General features: G+C 44.9%; 1 protein-coding gene across 3 annotated transcripts in view; it reads left to right on the top strand.

Moving 5' to 3' along the window:
* Window positions 1–19774, top strand: part of FBF1 (Fas binding factor 1) — a 596028-nt gene that overhangs the window by 387362 nt on the left and 188892 nt on the right. For all 3 annotated transcript variants that reach the window (XM_078654557.1, XM_078654558.1, XM_078654559.1), the window contains 3 exons: window positions 837–937; window positions 4131–4337; window positions 12391–12498. In XM_078654557.1, the coding sequence (XP_078510683.1) occupies window positions 837–937; window positions 4131–4337; window positions 12391–12498 (416 nt within the window). The remainder of the gene's footprint in view (window positions 1–836; window positions 938–4130; window positions 4338–12390; window positions 12499–19774) is intronic.

Raw genomic sequence — 19774 nt, 5'->3', positions numbered from 1 at the left:
GTGCCCCTTTTTGTACCGCATACGTGCACTAAAGACACCCCAATCCGCCATTGCACTTTATCCAAATCTGCAGCACAGCCCATTGTCATAGCACACATAGCCACACGCAACTTTACGATTTCACCGTACTCCTCACCTGTAGCATGTCCGACTATTATAGCACTGTTAGAAGTACACATCAACCATCCCAGGCGTCCTTGGTACTAACCTGCAGTTTGTAGATCCTGGAATCTACACATAGTATGCCAATGTGCCTCACTCCCGTCTTGCAACATACCTCCCCCCCCCCCATCCCACCAGTGTCATATAGGAAGCTAGTTCTTGCAGTCGTAGCCGGCAGCACCCCAAGCCGTTCTAGTGCATGGACCTACAAACATACAGTGCCAATGCACCAGAGATGTGACATGAAGTACACCCTTCCAGTACTGAGGCCGCTCAAAACAAATTGTTTTTCAACTTAGTTTTCACCTGCTCTTTACCCCTTACCTGCATGGCTAGTGCCATAACTCAAACACAGACCGCTGGCAGGTTGTGATGTCTCCATTACACTAGCGGGCGGAGGGAGTTATATCTCTCCAATGCCTGAACGGAGTATGGTCTTGGTGCAGGACAGGGTAGAAGTAGATCAACAGCTGATCCTGGCAGGAGGTGTATACTAGTAGACTGTGATGGCTCTACTGCCCTATTATAGGGGCCCTTTGTCTGGATGTAGGTTAATGATTCCTGCTGCCTGCCCTGGAGCCTTCCTTAGCAGAGATCCCACGTGTCAGGACTAGAGATGCTGATTGATGACTTTCAGGAGTCTGTTTCTTTCTAAGCTCACATTCTTTTGTTAGATCCGGAAGCTGGAACTGGAGCGGGATCAGCAGAAGATACTGCTGGAGAGCCTGCAGCTTAGGCACAGCGAGGACCTGGAGCTGATCGAGAATTCACACAGGTGGGTAAAGGTGCCACCACTACTTAGAGTTAAAGCATGTGTGCCTTCTGCATGGCACGGAGAGAACTTCTGGAGATCGGGGTCAGTGTGTGTGTGTGTGTCTGTTTGTGTGTCTCATTTTCTCCAATATAGGATAGCCATCATACCTGCCCAATATTAGAAAAGAGGCTTTAGAGGCTCTTTAGGCCAGAAATGAATGGGATATGTAAAAAGAAATATGCAATAACAAACAAAAGGGCAACAAGCAGGGGAGTCTTGACAGTTTGAGTCCGTTTTCAGTAACTTAGAGGCCTAGACAGTGACATTTCAATGGGCACACCTAAATGTGCACAGTATAATATAGTTAAGGTCTGTTTCGAGGGGAAATAATAAATCATATGTGAGCATGAAATCATGCTTACATATGATTTATTATTTACAGCAAAGATGTTGTTCTATAACTCAAATAGATTCCCAGCTGCAAATATCTTCAGAGCTCAGTGTGGGTACACTAGACCTTAAATATACTTTACGGTTTCAGAATTCCATACGGAAAGTTCAAAGTAAAGAAGCAACAGCTTGAAGAGTAAGGCAATCAATGGAAGATCAGCGGAACTCCACGCAATAACAATAGCCTTTTATATAGACAACTCAAATTTTCTCTTCGGGATAATAAATTACAATACTATTACGCAACTCAATGCTAAATGCACTGAAGCGCAAAACTCCGGTGGCGCCCACTGACCTTTGTCGTTTAGGCTATTCACCTTAGGGTTGAATTGTTTATAATAAAAGGGGAGTTTAAGGCTTGGCAAGGGGTTTCAAATGCCAAGTCGAACAGTTGTAAACTGCACACACAGGCCTTGCAATAGCAGGCCTGAAACCGGTTTGAAAGGCTACTTGTGTGGGTGGCACAACTAGTGCTGCAACCCCACTAGTAGCATTTAGATTGCAGGTCCTGGGTATATGGTATACCACTTTACAAGGGACTTATAAGTAAACAAAATATGCCAATTGGGTATACACCAATGTCACCACGTTTAGGGGAGAAACACATGTACTTTACCCCTGGTCAGCAGTGGTAAAGTGCTCAGAGTCCTAAGGCTAACAAAAAGATACAGCAAAAGAGTAGGTAAGCAGGGAAACGGTTTGGGGGAAGACCACCCGACGGATGACCGGTGTAACACTTTCTCAATCACCTATGTGATGGGAAACTCCACCCAATCAGAAGAAGGTGGATCCTAATTCTGATGCAAAGTCTCAAGCTGGAGATAAACAGGAGCAACTAAATTCCATCAAACAGTTCCTCATACTGTAATGTTTAACGCAATGGAAGAACTTGATTTGATAAACCCTCCAAACAAGCAGCTTTATCGCTGTTTTCAAAGCTGTCGTTCAGATTCATTTAGTCCTATTTTGGCTATGGAACAATCTATTTTGAATTACACATAACCCAAACCACATTCAAAGGAAGCACTTTCAAAATCTTTGGATAGTTTCCTTCATGCCTGTGTTTACAAATGCTAGCTTATTACTATTCACTTTGCTTCTACTTGCTTGTTTTTCTAAGTGAGAGGCACCAAGTGCAAAGTGTGTACCCGGACATGGGTTCCGTGCTCGCTGTGCCATAGGTTTCAAGCTGTAACTTTATGATGAGTGCCATGGGACACAGCTAAGGAGTTCAGGCTAGACAGTTCCTACTGGAGCAGGACCTGCTGATTTATGTATAGTTGGCCCCTGTCTATAGTGCACATGGCGCAGGGAAAAATGAATGGACTGTAATATGGACCAGACTAATTACCAATGGCTGACATTATTTCAAATCTTGCACTCTTCACTGTTTTGTTTATCTCTGTATTGAAAACTGGCTGCTGCTGTTATCTCCACCTTGCTGGCACTTATGATTGTTGCCCTTGCTGTACTGGCTGCTCTTGTCACATTATGGGACCTGATTTTGTGGCAGATTTTTTTTTGTTGTCCATACCTTGCTGGCAGCTGTTATTGCTGTTGTTGACCCTGCCATGGTGGCAGCTGTAGCCACAACACGTATAGTCAATGCTGGTGAAACAGTTGTTGCTACTGAGTTAGTAGATGTGCTTGCTACTGTTTACCCTGCTTGGGTGACAGTACAGCCTCCTCCTGTTGTGTCGCTGATTTTGGCCCTGCTGTGTTTGAAGCTGTTTCTAGTGTTGTCCCTAATGCGATGAAAGCTGTTGTCACTGCTGCTGATTGATATCTGTTGTCTTTGATGTGGTTATGGATGTGGTTTCTACTGTTACGTTCATGGGGCCTCCTATGGTCGCCACTGAGGTCTTTATTATGGTTACATATACGGTGCAAGCTGTCATCACTGCTGTGGATTGTGGTGTGCTTCCAACTATTGCTGCAGCTGTTGTTGCTGGGGACTCTGTTGTTGTAAAAGCTAATGCCACTGCTATTGTTGTGTTGCTGTGGTGTCAGTCTGGTTCATGCTTTGGTCCTTAATGTGGTTGCAGATGTAGGTACTGCCATGTTTTCATGGATACATATTCCCACAGATTCCTTATCTTACGACAATCCCCAAGTGCCATTCTTGACCTTCTAGCTTTTTGTCTGGCAATAGCTCTTCAGCATACTAGATAGTGTCACTGTACTCTAGTGACAACTCTGCACACCCATAAAGTCACAACACAGGCCTCTATACGGGCCAATCTGGCATGCTCACGCCAGGTAATGCGGTTGCCCCTGCCATGGTTTTAGCTGTAGTTACAGCAATGGTTGCTACTGTTGTCCCTACTGTATCAGTAGTTGTTGTTGCTGTTGTTGTCCCTACCATAGTGGCATCTTTGGTCGCTGGTGTGGACACTGTCTTGCATGTTGTGATGGCAGTCTTGCTTGATCTGTGAATATGCACTTGCTGTGCCTACACATGTTTGTTGTAATCCTACTGTTCGTACTGTTTGACTTATGATTATGCATTTATTTATGTATGTGTATGGCAGACTGTGTGTGTATTGAAGCTTGACTGATTTTTATTATGTATTTTGTGTGGGTTCACTTCCTCTGTGGGGTAGTGCTGGTGTGACAGTCATCTTGGTTGAACTGTACATATGCTATGTGTACACGTACATGTGTATTTATTATATGTGTGTTCACCCATGATTGTGCAGAGTAGTCATTATGTGCAAGCATTCTTCCCAAGGACTCTCCTCCCTTGTGTTCTCCTCATGAACAGGAACCGCCTGAAGGTTGTGGAGCAGTCCGCCCAGCAGCGTGAGGAGCGACTGCAGAAGGAGAACCAGGAGCTCTCCGCGCAGTACATGTCTCGCTGCCACAGCACTGAAGAAGAGAAGTCGCAGCTCCTGGCGCAGTACCAGCGCAGGCTCGACGAATTCGAAAAGGAGAAGGCGAAGGAGATTGAAAGGCTCCGAGAACTGCAGCGGTAAGTCTTTGCCAATGAGCAGACTGTGGCCTCACAAGTGAAGTAGTGTGAAAGACAGGCACTCAAACACCGCGCTGTAAATAACATTTGGGACCACTATTTTGCTGTCAGTTTTGACATTGACGTTGAATAAAAGAGGTTTCACATCCAAGTTATATTAGAGACGATTTTGTGTGAATTATTTTTGTATTTTCCCATTTGTTTTTTACTCACTATTACCACTAGCTAAAAGAGCGTAAATTGTCAGCACTTTTCATGCTCTACTGAGTGCGCCAAATTGTGTGCAGTGCTGATCTCTAAATCTCTAAATGAGACCATGGTAGTCAGGAGTAGGCTTTTTTGTAGGAATACAGTGGTCTTGGGGCGAAATGTTCTCTGGCTTGGGGAGGAGCATTCAACTATCTGGTGAGGGAATAACCTCAATTGGGGAGGGGATATAAATGGTCGGAGCAGAACCAATAATAGGTGATTGAAAGTTATCTGCTGTGTTCTGGGAAAGAAACTGCTTCTGTTGGGATGGAGAACTGCAGAGTGTGGAAAGGGAGCTACCAGGGGAAAACTAAAGTGGTCTGGAAAGCAGGGCCAACAATGGTGTTTAAAGTGCACTTCATTGTTCTGGTGGAAGATCCTGGGGTGTGGGGAAGGCATTATAGGAGTCAGGAAGGATGCTGTGGTGCGGTAAGGAACCCTAATAGTCTTAAAGGAAGATCTGCAGGAGACGGGGGAGTACATTGCAGCCTGATAAAGGATGTCAGAACACTGTTGCAGACTGTGCCCTCTTTCCTCGTTCTGATAACATAATAAAAGCAGAGCAAGACTCTCATAGTGATGGTGTTTCACAATCGGAGTATGGTGATAGTTTTTGGTTGTGGAATCTGCTTCTTGTCCTACTCTTTCCCTAAACCCGCCCCCACCGCTCAGATATTGACCCAAAGTCAATATGGATGAAAGCAACATCTTGGTTGATTGACTGTCACAAAGTATGGTACACATTGCTTGTTAGCTTTGAAGTACTCTGAGGTGATACAGAACCCATTTTGACCATACACAGAATTATTACAAAACTTGGGGTCCAATGTACTAAGAGTTTGTTCTCAAAAAGTGTTTGGAAACGACACATCTACAGTTTTCAAATTAACTCAGATTATACAGGAATGATGGACTGCAAGTGGCAGGAGACCACCATTCCTGCATTTGCATTCTCTTTCTTTTTTTTAAAATTGTTTTTATTAACATTTTCCGATGATGTAATATGCAATGTGAGCTTAGAGCATGGCACCTTCAGGAGTATAATATAATTATACATTATGCGTACACTTAGGAGACGCCTAGCCAATGTGATCAGTCTGAATTGTAGATTCTTCCCATGGGCCCCAGTGAATCCATCGTATCTCTGGAGATGTAGGTCGGCTCAAGGTTCTCACACGCCAGTATTGCCACTACTGTCTCTAGCCAAATATATTTGCTGTTAGGTTACGTATCAGTGTCTTGTCACATGATTCCTTGCTGCTCAGTGAAAGTCGGTGCATAATGTTCTCTCCACATACCCCACACATGGTCAGATTTCCAAGGACAACCTCTGGCTGCATATACAGCTTTCTCTACCCCCATACATGTGTCCATCCTGGCAAGCCACGGTGCCTTGGTAGGTATAATTGGCGACCCCTCCAGGTCTGTGTGCTATCGCTCTTCTCCACTATCAACCCAAGTGTGCCAAACATCAGCTTTTTCCAAGGGAGATCAATGTCCCCTGGGACCCCCAGCATTATGAACTGGGGATTACGTGGTATCTCCTCTCCCAGTATGGCACAAGTTACTGCAATATTGTGTCACAATATCTCTGAATCTCTTGGCTCCCACACAGAGTGTGGTAGAACAAACCTTCAGCCACTTGCATCTATGACAATTTGGCGTGGGGCTATTCCCCATTCCTGTATTTCCATTCTCAAACGGGAAACCTTTTTTTATCAAACCTACATGCATCCCTTTAAGGAACCAGCGCTACTTTAAAAAAAAAAAACGGAAAGAAAGGAAAAGTTTCCTATTAGAGAAAATATGAAGCGGAGCAGGCAGTGGTCCAGTGTTTCCCCACGAATATCAAATCAACAATATCGAGGACAGAATTTCCAAAATACAATATTGATAGGTAAGTAATTCTAGATTTTCCATACCTATGTATTACATGTATCTTAAAGGTATGTAGATGAGGAACTAGGAATAGTAAATCTATACTTCCCTACATGCATTTACCGTTTAACTTTTTGACTCTCAATATTCTGTCCTCTATATTAGTATCCCACAATATTGCCAGTGTCGATATTCATTAGTACAGTTGGGGACCACTGCCTACTGCTTCCGAGACTACCTACACAATTTCTAAAGGTGATAGGGCCAGAGACGGACCGCTTGCTTCCCCTCTGCAAATCAATTACCACATTCTTAGAGGAGTCGGTAACCGGTGAATGGAGTGCAAACTAGAATTGTGGTGGCAAACCATTGACCTATAACATACAGTATTGTAACATGTAAAGGACTCTCTAGTCACTCCCCTACCAATTTCCAGTTATATGTGGACTGCAAACCAATTTCAGACTCATGAAGTAGGCTTTATACATTGGAAATAGATATTTTGTGGTTGCAAACCCTGTGATTTTGCAAATTGCAGGGTCTGCGATCATAAAATTGCTTAGTACAACCCGTCCTTTTTTCTACTTTTGAAGAGTACTTCCTTGCCCTTGCAGGAATTTCCCCATTGCAGGATATTATGGTTTCTCAGATGGTTACTGAAAGGATCGTTTGTCAGTTTGGTATTAGTGTAACAGAGAGAGGTTCATAGAGCTTTTTTCCCATTACCACGTGGCTATTACAGTTTTGGATGCTCATCTTTTCTATTTGTCTATTTCTCATCCCCTTTTTTTTCTACCTTTTGGGCCTTATATGAAGTGCAGGGCTCCTTGTTCAGACCCTTTTTCCATATCAAGGTTAACCTTTACATGCTTAGACGACCTACCAGTGCATCTGCTTTGCACCCTGTGCCATCTGACAGAGACAATGAGGAATTAGACTATTTTGAGTTAGAATACGTGTTCCAGAGGTTCATTTTCTCCAAGAGCAGAAAATCAACAACATTCCTTTGAGGGTATGATGTTGATTTCTTCGTTAAGCTTTGAGAATGTGGTATTTACATCAGACAGCAGCAAAAGATATTGAAAGGGGTAAACCAGCTTTCAAACCACATTCAAGGGATTTTATTACCTGCCAAGACTCACAAAAAGATTTATAAGAGAATCTGTTAAGAAGTCTTCTTTTAATTATACGATTCAGAAAAGGGGGTGGTGATGAACAGAGTGTCTGAATTAAGCAGACCACTCTTACCCAGTCCAAAGATCAGGGCTTGATCCATCACCGTTATTTAGCTCACTGCCCCATCCCAGCTCAGAACCTGGCTATATGCAAATTAGTCTTTCCCTGGCCCAGTGCATCATGGGAACAGGGCAGACCAAACTACCAAGCCAATTCTTCACCAGAAAGGAGACATGCTACCGGGGACCGGTTTCTGGCATTTCAGCCTCTTCGGCCCGGCTTGCTTGAATCCTGATGGAGCAGTGAGCAAGGGACTCATGTCTGAGTATACCCTGCCACACCTATAGTGGCCAAAAACGATTCAGAAAAGGGGGTGGTGATGAACAGAGTGTCTGAATTAAGCAGACCACTCTTACCCAGTCCAAAGATCAGGGCTTGATCCATCACCATTATTTAGCTCACTGCCCCATCCCAGCTCAGAACCTGGCTATATGCAAATTAGTCTGTCCCTGGCCCAGTGCATCATGGGAACAGGGCAGACCAAACTACCAAGCCAATTCTTCACCAGAAAGGAGACATGCTACCGGGGACCGGTTTCTGGCATTTCAGCCTCTTCGGCCCGGCTTGCTTGAATCCTGATGGAGCAGTGAGCAAGGGACTCATGTCTGAGTATACCCTGCCACACCTATAGTGGCCAAAAACGATTCAGAAAAGGGGGTGGTGATGGATCAAGCCCTGATCTGTTGACTGGGTAGGAGTGTTCTGATTAACTCAGATACTCTGTCCATCACCACCCCCTTTTTGAATCGTTTTGGCCACCACAAGTGTGGAAGGGTATGCTCAGATGTGAGTCCCTTGCTCACTGCACCATCAGGATTCAAGCAAGCCGGGCCGAAGACGGCTGTAATGCCAGAAACCGGTCCCCGGAAGCTTGTTTCCTTTCCAGTAAAGAATTGGCTTGGTAGTTTGGTCTGCCCTGTTCCCATGATGCACTGGGCCAGGGACAGACTAATTTGCATATAGCCAGGTTCTGAACTGGGATGGTGCAGTGAGCTAAAAAACGGTGATGGATCATGCCCTGATCTGTTGACTGGGTAGGAGTGTTCTGATTAACTCAGATACTCTGTCCATCACCACCCCCTTTTTGAATCGTTTTGGCCACCACAAGTGTGGAAGGGTATGCTCAGATGTGAGTCCCTTGCTCACTGCACCATCAGGATTCAAGCAAGTCGGGCCGAAGACGGCTGTAATGCCAGAAACCGGTCCCCGGAAGCTTGTTTCCTTTCCAGTAAAGAATTGGCTTGGTAGTTTGGTCTGCCCTGTTCCCATGATGCACTGGGCCAGGGACAGACTAATTTGCATATAGCCAGGTTCTGAACTGGGATGGTGCAGTGAGCTAAAAAACGGTGATGGATCAAGCCCTGATCTGTTGACTGGGTAGGAGTGTTCTGATTAACTCAGATACTCTGTCCATCACCACCCCCTTTTTGAATCGTTTTGGCCACCACAAGTGTGGAAGGGTATGCTCAGATGTGAGTCCCTTGCTCACTGCACCATCAGGATTCAAGCAAGCCGGGCCGAAGACGGCTGTAATGCCAGAAACCGGTCCCCGGAAGCTTGTTTCCTTTCCAGTAAAGAATTGGCTTGGTAGTTTGGTCTGCCCTGTTCCCATGATGCACTGGGCCAGGGACAGACTAATTTGCATATAGCCAGGTTCTGAACTGGGATGGTGCAGTGAGCTAAAAAACGGTGATGGATCAAGCCCTGATCTGTTGACTGGGTAGGAGTGTTCTGATTAACTCAGATACTCTGTCCATCACCACCCCCTTTTTGAATCGTTTTGGCCACCACAAGTGTGGAAGGGTATGCTCAGATGTGAGTCCCTTGCTCACTGCACCATCAGGATTCAAGCAAGCCGGGCCGAAGACGGCTGTAATGCCAGAAACCGGTCCCCGGAAGCTTGTTTCCTTTCCAGTAAAGAATTGGCTTGGTAGTTTGGTCTGCCCTGTTCCCATGATGCACTGGGCCAGGGACAGACTAATTTGCATATAGCCAGGTTCTGAACTGGGATGGTGCAGTGAGCTAAAAAACGGTGATGGATCAAGCCCTGATCTGTTGACTGGGTAGGAGTGTTCTGATTAACTCAGATACTCTGTCCATCACCACCCCCTTTTTGAATCGTTTTGGCCACCACAAGTGTGGAAGGGTATGCTCAGATGTGAGTCCCTTGCTCACTGCACCATCAGGATTCAAGCAAGCCGGGCCGAAGACGGCTGTAATGCCAGAAACCGGTCCCCGGAAGCTTGTTTCCTTTCCAGTAAAGAATTGGCTTGGTAGTTTGGTCTGCCCTGTTCCCATGATGCACTGGGCCAGGGACAGACTAATTTGCATATAGCCAGGTTCTGAACTGGGATGGTGCAGTGAGCTAAAAAACGGTGATGGATCAAGCCCTGATCTGTTGACTGGGTAGGAGTGTTCTGATTAACTCAGATACTCTGTCCATCACCACCCCCTTTTTGAATCGTTTTGGCCACCACAAGTGTGGAAGGGTATGCTCAGATGTGAGTCCCTTGCTCACTGCACCATCAGGATTCAAGCAAGCTGGGCCGAAGACGGCTGTAATGCCAGAAACCGGTCCCCGGAAGCTTGTTTCCTTTCCAGTAAAGAATTGGCTTGGTAGTTTGGTCTGCCCTGTTCCCATGATGCACTGGGCCAGGGACAGACTAATTTGCATATAGCCAGGTTCTGAACTGGGATGGTGCAGTGAGCTAAAAAACGGTGATGGATCAAGCCCTGATCTGTTGACTGGGTAGGAGTGTTCTGATTAACTCAGATACTCTGTCCATCACCACCCCCTTTTTGAATCGTTTTGGCCACCACAAGTGTGGAAGGGTATGCTCAGATGTGAGTCCCTTGCTCACTGCACCATCAGGATTCAAGCAAGCCGGGCCGAAGACGGCTGTAATGCCAGAAACCGGTCCCCGGAAGCTTGTTTCCTTTCCAGTAAAGAATTGGCTTGGTAGTTTGGTCTGCCCTGTTCCCATGATGCACTGGGCCAGGGACAGACTAATTTGCATATAGCCAGGTTCTGAACTGGGATGGTGCAGTGAGCTAAAAAACGGTGATGGATCAAGCCCTGATCTGTTGACTGGGTAGGAGTGTTCTGATTAACTCAGATACTCTGTCCATCACCACCCCCTTTTTGAATCGTTTTGGCCACCACAAGTGTGGAAGGGTATGCTCAGATGTGAGTCCCTTGCTCACTGCACCATCAGGATTCAAGCAAGCCGGGCCGAAGACGGCTGTAATGCCAGAAACCGGTCCCCGGAAGCTTGTTTCCTTTCCAGTAAAGAATTGGCTTGGTAGTTTGGTCTGCCCTGTTCCCATGATGCACTGGGCCAGGGACAGACTAATTTGCATATAGCCAGGTTCTGAACTGGGATGGTGCAGTGAGCTAAAAAACGGTGATGGATCAAGCCCTGATCTGTTGACTGGGTAGGAGTGTTCTGATTAACTCAGATACTCTGTCCATCACCACCCCCTTTTTGAATTCTTTTAATTATAGGCACACTCTTTTATTTTATTTTGAATGCAAAAAGGACCCCTTACTTTGTAGATATGACCTAAGCATTATTACAGACCATCTTATTGTTGGTTGCCAATTTCTAATTTATCTTGGAGTGTCTCAAAAAGTGTAGCTTATTAGGGGTCAATTATTGTTTGCCAGGCTGCCGGCCAGATTATAGGGTGCTCTGACCTCCCCACCCTGGGTGTGGACTACCCACTATATTCCCATTATTGTTTTCCCACTCAGCACTTATTTTTGGTTTTACTGAAACAAACACCCAAAGAAGAAGTTTATTTCAGTAAACAAACTAATCACATGCCAGGCTGCAAAGAGAATGCATGTTTGCATATGTTTGTTTCCCTGCCCAGAATCGGCATGACTTGCACGGTCCCAGGGAGAGAAATCCAGTGAGGCTCATCCCACACTAAAAAAGCAAAATCACCATCACTTTTGCGTCTTAGCCCTGTAGTGGTTGCCTGCCAGGTCAAATGTTTCCTCTGGGCAAGCAGACTGGGGCCTCTCCAGCAGAAACTCAGCAGTTTCCCCACTCCTAAGTTTGGTGGATTGTGTATGTTGTGTATTTGTGTTGGATGCCTGGTATCTGCCAACTTATAAATGAGGGTGTATTGTATCGTGCAGTCTGTTTTGTTATGGCACAGCTTGTTATAGTCCTTAGGCAAGTCTTGGGCTTACTCTGCAAGAGGCAAGGGTATGATCACAGCACTCTTGAGAAATTACCCCATTGTGGATATTTTCAAAGCAACTCCATATAATTGTTTATTTCTTTTGCATTTGTGTGTATATTCAGGTCACCAAGCTTATATTCAGGTTGTGGGCTCAGAAACCTGTTTAAGTAAAGGCTCTTCTACTGATAACTGGGGTAAGGAACCTGGAGCTGTATCCAAACAGCAAATTATCCAGAGAATCTTAAGCTTAAAAAGAAACTTACCTGCAATTCCGGCTCACAAGCTCAGGTGCTGGAATTGGGCATGGACCTTCTGGTTTTTTTCATGCAGTGTTGTATGTTACCATACTGTTGATGCTACCAAACGGAGGACATGGCAACACTCAACGACCCTAAATAAATGGAGTCGCTTAGGATCAACCGTGGGAGTTTCTGATATCAAAATATTTACCTTTATAGTTACATTATTTGATTGAAAACTTATTGTGTTGCTCCAGGAAATCCATCCAAGAAATGCAAAAGGACCATGAAGACCAACTTCAACGGCTGAAGCGCCTGAAAGACCAAGAAATTGATGCAGTAACCAGTGCTTCCTCTCACACCAGGTACCCATGTTTAATTCCAATCTAACCTGTTTCATACCTCTCTCATACAGTTTTCAGGGTTCCCTCTCCTGATAGACCGGGCTCAGTGATGCTGGCAGAGATTGCCATCTTTATTTTTCAAGAGAGCATGTGCCCCCTTGTTATGCACTCTCCAACGATCCCCTCGCACGAAAAAGAGAGGACTGGACACCTCACTCATACCACAACCTTCTCTTTACAATTAAAACTGGGCCTAACACTCCATGAGCACACATGCACTCCCTTCCACCCCCTTTACTCTCACGTGGGGGGCTGGGTTTAAAATCCCAACCACGCTCCATCCTCAGCCTAGCTGCACCATAATTTGTTGACCCAGCACCTAGTAATTTTTTGGCTATTGGTTATTTTACTGCCAACATCCGTGAGAGGAAATACACAGGGATGAGGAAGGAAGTTCCATCATAGGATTCCTGTTCTCTGAAGTAATTCTGCATTAAATGCTCATCTTCATCCTATAGAGACAGAGATCAGAAGAGAAAGGAGAGGTCAGAAAGATAAAGAAAAACTGGTGGAAGAAAAGGACTAACCAGCACTAAAAAAGAACGATAGGGACAAAACCAGATAGGGAGTGAGAAAGGGAAGGAAAAGATGTTCCGTGGCCTCTATGCCTCTATACTCACCTGTTCACCTGCTGCTTAACTTCAATACTGCACACATTTTATTGAAGGCAGGAATGGCCACAACCAAACTTTTAGGTTTGGGTCTATGGCATGGGTGTCTTCTGGTGTTAATCCATCAATCCTCAGCATGGAGTGATTCAAATGATAAGGGCCAAGACAAATGCCTGTTACAGAGTCCCTGTGGAAGATGGGAGAAGGGTCTAAGAGAAACAAGAGAGACTGCTTCTGATGTCGTCTGAGTCTTCAACTCTCGTCGCTTTTTTTCTCATCCCCGTCAATGAGCTTTCAGGACATATTAGAAGATTTATGTAATAAGTTCAACAGTGAGATGTATCCCTGCCAAATGGTTAAGTGCTTGTGTAAATACACGTTTTATTTAAACAAAGCCTGCTCCCCTAGTGTTTCGCTTATTGCATGTTCCACTGACGAACAGTATAACTATACCCCTGGGGTAGCAGGAGCCCACAAGGCCCCATCCTCCTCCCAGCGATACAGGAGTACCCTAGAATTCAAAGCAGTCACTGATCTGATAGAATGGTTCATGTCGAAGCATCGCTCTCAGTACAATACAAAGCACTGGTATTCAGATATACACCAAGTTAACAAAGAGAGCAACCATGCATGAAATGGCTAAGGACTCTAGTAAACGAGGAAGAGGAGAACTAGGGAGCAGAAAGAACAACGAAAGCAAGGAGCAATTCATGGTGAGCATGGATTAGGGGCAGTGTTAGCCCAACAACTTGGAGAAGTTGTGCAGGACCAGTCTGTTCCCTGTGTTTCTATTTATCTTCCCTGTGACTTTCTAGCTCAATTTCTTATTGGGAATTCCTATTCTTCTGAATCGCTGTGAAGTGTATCTGGCCCTGGAAGCCCCCCTTTGCTCCAGCCTCTAGCCAGTTCTTCACAACCTCCAGTCTTTCCTTATATGTGATCGTGGTTATTTCTCTTTATGTAAAGGAAATGGACATTGTTTTCTAGTGATTATAGCAGGCTTGGATCTTGTCGGATTAATTCGGTGCTATATAAGACTAACTCAACCCTTTTTTAAAGTCTTTACTAAATTACAATGCCTAATTAGATCACAGGCAGAAAAAGAATGAACATCAGACTGAGGGTTTGCAAGCTTGATCTATTTTTCTGTAGCTTCAGAAAAATCCGCCCTTGTTTTTCATAAAACTTCAAAACAAAGATTGAAATGTTCTCAAGACTTACAACTCTTTGCAAATTGTTAAAAGATGAGTTTATTGCAGTCTTCTAGTCCTAAACAGAACAGACGAGATAAGGCTTCAGCTCCCTGTAATATTTTATTATGTCACTCTCAAGTCTGATATGTTGTGGAAGGCCATTTCAGAACGTATATTCGTGAATTTTGAATGAATCTCCTGCTTCTAAATTAGCAAATGAAGAATAGGTTCTTAGTTGTCAAACTCAAGTGCAGTGAGGAATCCGGTATGACGGTATTCACACCAGGTGGACATGTTCTACTCACAGATTGCCTAGCCTCCTTGGTATCGAACAATGACAACTACTGTTTCTTCATAGATTTTGTCTTCCATAGCAAAATCCCCTTTACCAGTTGAACCTGTATGCCAGTTTGTGATGTACTTCCAAGCAACCTGTTTTCCAAGAAGCTACTGCTATATTTGGCATGATCCTCTACTTACCACCCTCTAGTTTTTGCATCTTTCAATGGCACCAGCACAAGTCTTGAACTTCTTTTGCTTGCCCTATCTGATTCAAGACCCACAGTTCCTTAAGGTAATGCAACAGCCAAATTATAGGAAAAGTCCCAAAATAGGTTATTTTTTACAAAATGTCCGCTGCTCCAATAGAGTAACATCCCATGGAGCACCAGAAATACTGGCACTGTTTTCATCTTGGTGCACAATCATCAACAGTTTCTCCTCTGTGACTTTTGCGGCAGCAAAGTATCGCTTTGCCAAGGGCAACAAAATGTCTTGACCAGTCCTGCAAAGTTGTTCTTAGAATTCGACCTAGCAGTGACCTTTCGTGCATACAGGCTGCCTTTTATCCTACCTGGTGTTCCGGAACTCAATATCCAAGCTCAAAAACTATTTCATATTTTAAACAAAAAGTTGGATTTTTTTGATAGACAATGGGTTTTGTCTTTCAGGATAGCTATTTTTACATTTTTTCCAATGATTTCAAAGCAGAACTTGATTCATGCCGGCTGATTTTATTGTGCATCTGTTTCTATTACTTTAACAACAGCAAAAATTCAACTGCAATTATGGTGGCCTGTGGAATAAGAGAATGGATACTACTGTAGTATTCCTTGGAAATGTTGATTTTGCAAATGTTTACAAACTTGCTATCTTGAGATCACTGATCTTATTCTGCTAACAGAACTGCATGGATTCCAGGACTGACACTTTTCTTGAGCCTTTGATTTTAAAACAATATTGGTACTGCCATAGAACCTGATAAGACACTTGGGATCTACAAAAACCCCAAAGTAAGAAAAACATTTCAACCTGTGCGCAAACATCTAGCAAGTGGAAACTAGATTGAGGTTCATTTTCTTTCTGTCCTGGATCCCGGAGACTGGAGATGGATATGTTGGACCTGCAGGATGCCTATTTTCACATTTTTGTCTGAAGGTCCACTGGTGGCACCTGCATGGACCACGATCACTTCCAGTGAGCTGTACTTCCTTCTGTACTCACCAGTGCCCATTGCAGACCACTTATAGACAAAGGTGAACCACTAGACATTGTTGCTGCTCTCAATCAACCTGCCAAAGTTGCACCTGACTCCTTTACAGAGTCTCCTTTTCGTCTGAGCCATCCTGTATACAGTGCGCTTTCAGGCCTTGCCTCTGGACCATTGAGTCCACGACATTCAGGCTATGATCCCCGTGTTTCAGCCTCTGTCCTGGGTCTAAATGAGGATGGTTCTGAGGCTTTTAGGCCTCCTAGTCTGCTGCATGTTGGTTGGTGGCCATGCTAGATGGCACATGTGGGCTTTGTAGTGGGATCTTACGTTTCAGTCTGCCCAGCATCAGGAGAACTCGTCAAATTCCATCCAGGGGCTCAGAGAAATTTGCAAAAGATCTGCAGTGGTGTCTCCATGGAAGAGCAAGTGCACATTCCACCAGGAGCATGGCATCAACTGCACCGGTCTGTGCCAGTGTGCCATTGAAAGACATCTGCTGTGCAGCCACCTGGAAGAGCAGGCATATGTTCATGAAGCATTACTGTCTTGATGTGAATGCAGAAGCTGACGCAACAGTGGAGTTGGTGGTCCTGAGAAACTAGTACTGGTTTAGGGCTCATCAACCAAGTACAGCTTGGTTCCAGTGCCACAGTGTGCACAAGACCCACGTCTCGTGTTCCAGTTTATGGAGGACCTGGCTTGACAGTTCAAGCTGGACTGTTCCCATTGGAGCAAAGTCAAGACAGATTTGAATATGTCTGGGTCCAAACTGAGGTAGCATTGTGTGCAAAATTATGAGCGACTGGAATGCAGCCCTGATTAATTGCCCGTGGCTCAGATTAATTCATGTATTCCTTCCGTCACTCCTTTATATCCAGGGTACCCTGAGTCCTGTGCCAGGAGGGTTTGCACCTCTAGAACTGGCTGAATTATCAAGGCAATTCTCTGGTGTTACATCACCTGGCTGGATCTTTAAACACCAAAGCAGACGTCGGTGACAGCACCTACCAAATTACAGTTGCTCTAGAGGTGGCGCAGGGCATCTTCCAGCAATGAGGAGAACCCTTACTTGATCTTTTTTGCCATGGCATCAGGGCCGGACTAGGAGCTCAAAGTAGCCCTGGCGATATTCTCGGATCAGCCCCTGAGGAAGAACTACCTGGCCCCCAGAGGCTGGAAATGCTTGCATGCTGCTTATGGTACTTTGGGCTGATCTTGCAGCACCACTGCAAAACTGCCCCCCCCCCCCCTCAAAACAATCCCCCACCCTTCCAGCTTCCCGGGGAAACGCCCGATGCCCGCTACGGCCAGTCTGGTAAGGTATCTGCGTTTAGAAGTATCCATCAGAAGGACTAGTTACTTATCTTTGGTAATACTCTTTGTGGTGGATAATCGAACTGAAGATTCTTCACCACCCTCCCACCTCCCCACTTTGTTGAATGGTCTCCTCTCCATCTAAAGTGGTCCCAGTTTAGGAATCGGTCACAGGTTCATCCAGTTCTTGAATAGGTTCTGCGTCTGACGGAACAGATGAGTTTACCAAAGAAACTGACGTCCGGGCACATGGGTGGCTCTTATGTGCAGCTCCACTCGTCAGATTCGGACCAGGGCAGAGCGGGGTCGCACAATGCCACGAGGTAAGGAATCCAACAGAAAGACTAATATTGAAGGTAACTTCTTCATCAAAGTCTGTTCTGGCTTATGTATTTGTACTACTGCTCTTACATTGTGGGTAATTAGCAATCATGAAGTTGGCCATATTTGCATCCTAAAAAATGTTATTTTCTTATTGTGTAATTATTATGCCAGTTTGTTAATTATATTTGAATTAGGTTGCTTGTTGTTGAGTGAAATATTTCAAGGAAGCAAAGTATCTTTTTAATCTCTCTCAATATTTTAGATTTTTCACTATCTATTAGTTTGATTTCAATTATAGTGTTTTGTAAGCTAAAATACCAATTATTTACCAATTATAGTGCCCCTTTAGAATTAATATTTTCATTGCATTAATTTAGAAAAAAGATTTCAATATATTTTATGTGCACATATATTTGTTTCACTAACCCTGTTATCTAATGATTAGCTCTTGCAACTTTTGCAGCACTAAGTTTGTACATTAAATTATCTAGTGTTTTTTCAGTATGATCTGAGACAGAAATTGGCTCTAGCCATGAACTGATGTTATATATAAAATAGATTTAAACGTTAGGGGAACTGCAGTCCTGAAGGACGGATGATGATTGAAATAATTGGGTAAATGGGTAGGGATTGGTTTTCATTCTTAAAGAGTCACTCATTTCCAGATGTTTCAGTAAGTTCTTGTTTGCTTTTGGTGTTATGTAGGACTGGTACTGAAGATATGTGCCTGTCAACTAGTGGGTAAATTGTCAATTTGAAATCCCTTTACCATTGGAATAATATGGGAAACAGAGAAAACCTTTCCTTGTCAGTCCCAAAAATCGCAGCATCATTAGCATCAAGAAGTGTCAATCGCTGGGGTGTTGGGAGGGAGGCGGCGTGGTCTCGCCAGCTGCAAGATGGCTGCACTCTGAGCGAGCTCTGCAGTCCGAGCCGTTTCATCCGTCATGATCCGCCATCAGAGGGAGTCATCCGGCCCCCTGTGTTGATGCCTGACACTGCGTACCAGGGGCGGATTGGCAAGGCGGGCATTCGGGCATGGGCCGAAGGGCCGATGCCTCAGTGGCCTCTGTGGGCCGTTTTTTTCTCCCCTGTCCACAGCGAGTGGACTAGGAAAGGGGAGGAAAAAAACCGGCCCACAGAGTGCACGGAGACAGACAGAGAAAATGAAAGCAGCCTCGCTGTGCGGCCGGACAGCGATTGTCAGCTGTGGCCTCTCCTTCACCCCTGCCCTGCCAAGCAATCAAGCTGAGGCTGGGCTGGGGAGGGGTGATTGTTTGCAAGAATCAGCCTCCCTGGGGGCCAGGTGTTTCTCAGGCCTTTGAGCCATTTTCACCTCGGCCCCCCTGGGGCCCATGCAGCCCAGATACGGTGTTAGTCTTAACACCTCGCCCACACCCCTTCACATTCAGGGCATAATGGGTCTTGCTGTGGGGGCCAGGTGATGTTTGGAATTTTTTTATTTTATATATTTATTTATGCGAGTTTATATAGCGCGGACTTTACCCGAAGGTGTCATTGCGCTTCACACTAGGAACAGCAATAATACATGAGGAGAAAAATTACAAGTGGACAAATTACAAAAGCAAACGTTAAGTTACATGAATCAAAAGAGACAATAGTGAGCAACCAAAATACATGAGGTAGCAATCGGTACATTACAGGAGGAAAAAGTGATATGTGTGCAGGTTACAAAAGCGTACAAATTACAAGTAGAGGTATAATACTGCAATAAATGGCAGACACTCCAGCACAAGAACAAACGTTACGTAGGCAATGGTGGCACTTGTGCAAGTATCTAAAGCAAACAAAAGTGAGAGGTAGCATACAGTGTGATACCAGAGAAAAGTGACATGTGCAAGTTACAAAAGGGTACCATACACAGGTACAAGGGTAATACTACAGTAAATGGTAAAAACTCAAACTGCCAGAACACACTGGGAAGGCACTTCCCATGCACCAGCTTCACCTCAGCCTCCCCCCTGGCTACCTTGGATGACCCAGAAAGCTGTGTTTTGTGCTCCCCTGCCAGGACATTTTCCGGAGGCCTGGAGGGCTGATTAATTTACTAATTGCAGGGGCCTTACCTCTGTTCATGTGCTCCTGAGCTGAAGGTCTGGGGAGGGCTAAGTAGGTTAGTAATAGCAGGGGCTTTGCTGCTTTTCAGGTGCTTCTGTGCTGGAGGGCTGGAATAATTTTGTGACAGAAAGGGGCCTTGTTATTTTTTTTAGTTGCTCAGCATGTAGGCCATTGTCACCTTGGCCCTGTGTCCTTTGCAAGAGCAGTATCCTCCCACTTTCATT

This window comes from Lissotriton helveticus, chromosome 7, assembly GCF_964261635.1.
Source record: "Lissotriton helveticus chromosome 7, aLisHel1.1, whole genome shotgun sequence".
NCBI lineage: Eukaryota > Metazoa > Chordata > Amphibia > Caudata > Salamandridae > Lissotriton > Lissotriton helveticus.
The sequence above is the reverse complement of the archived record's forward strand: the minus strand, read 5'-3'. Positions and strand labels throughout refer to the sequence as shown.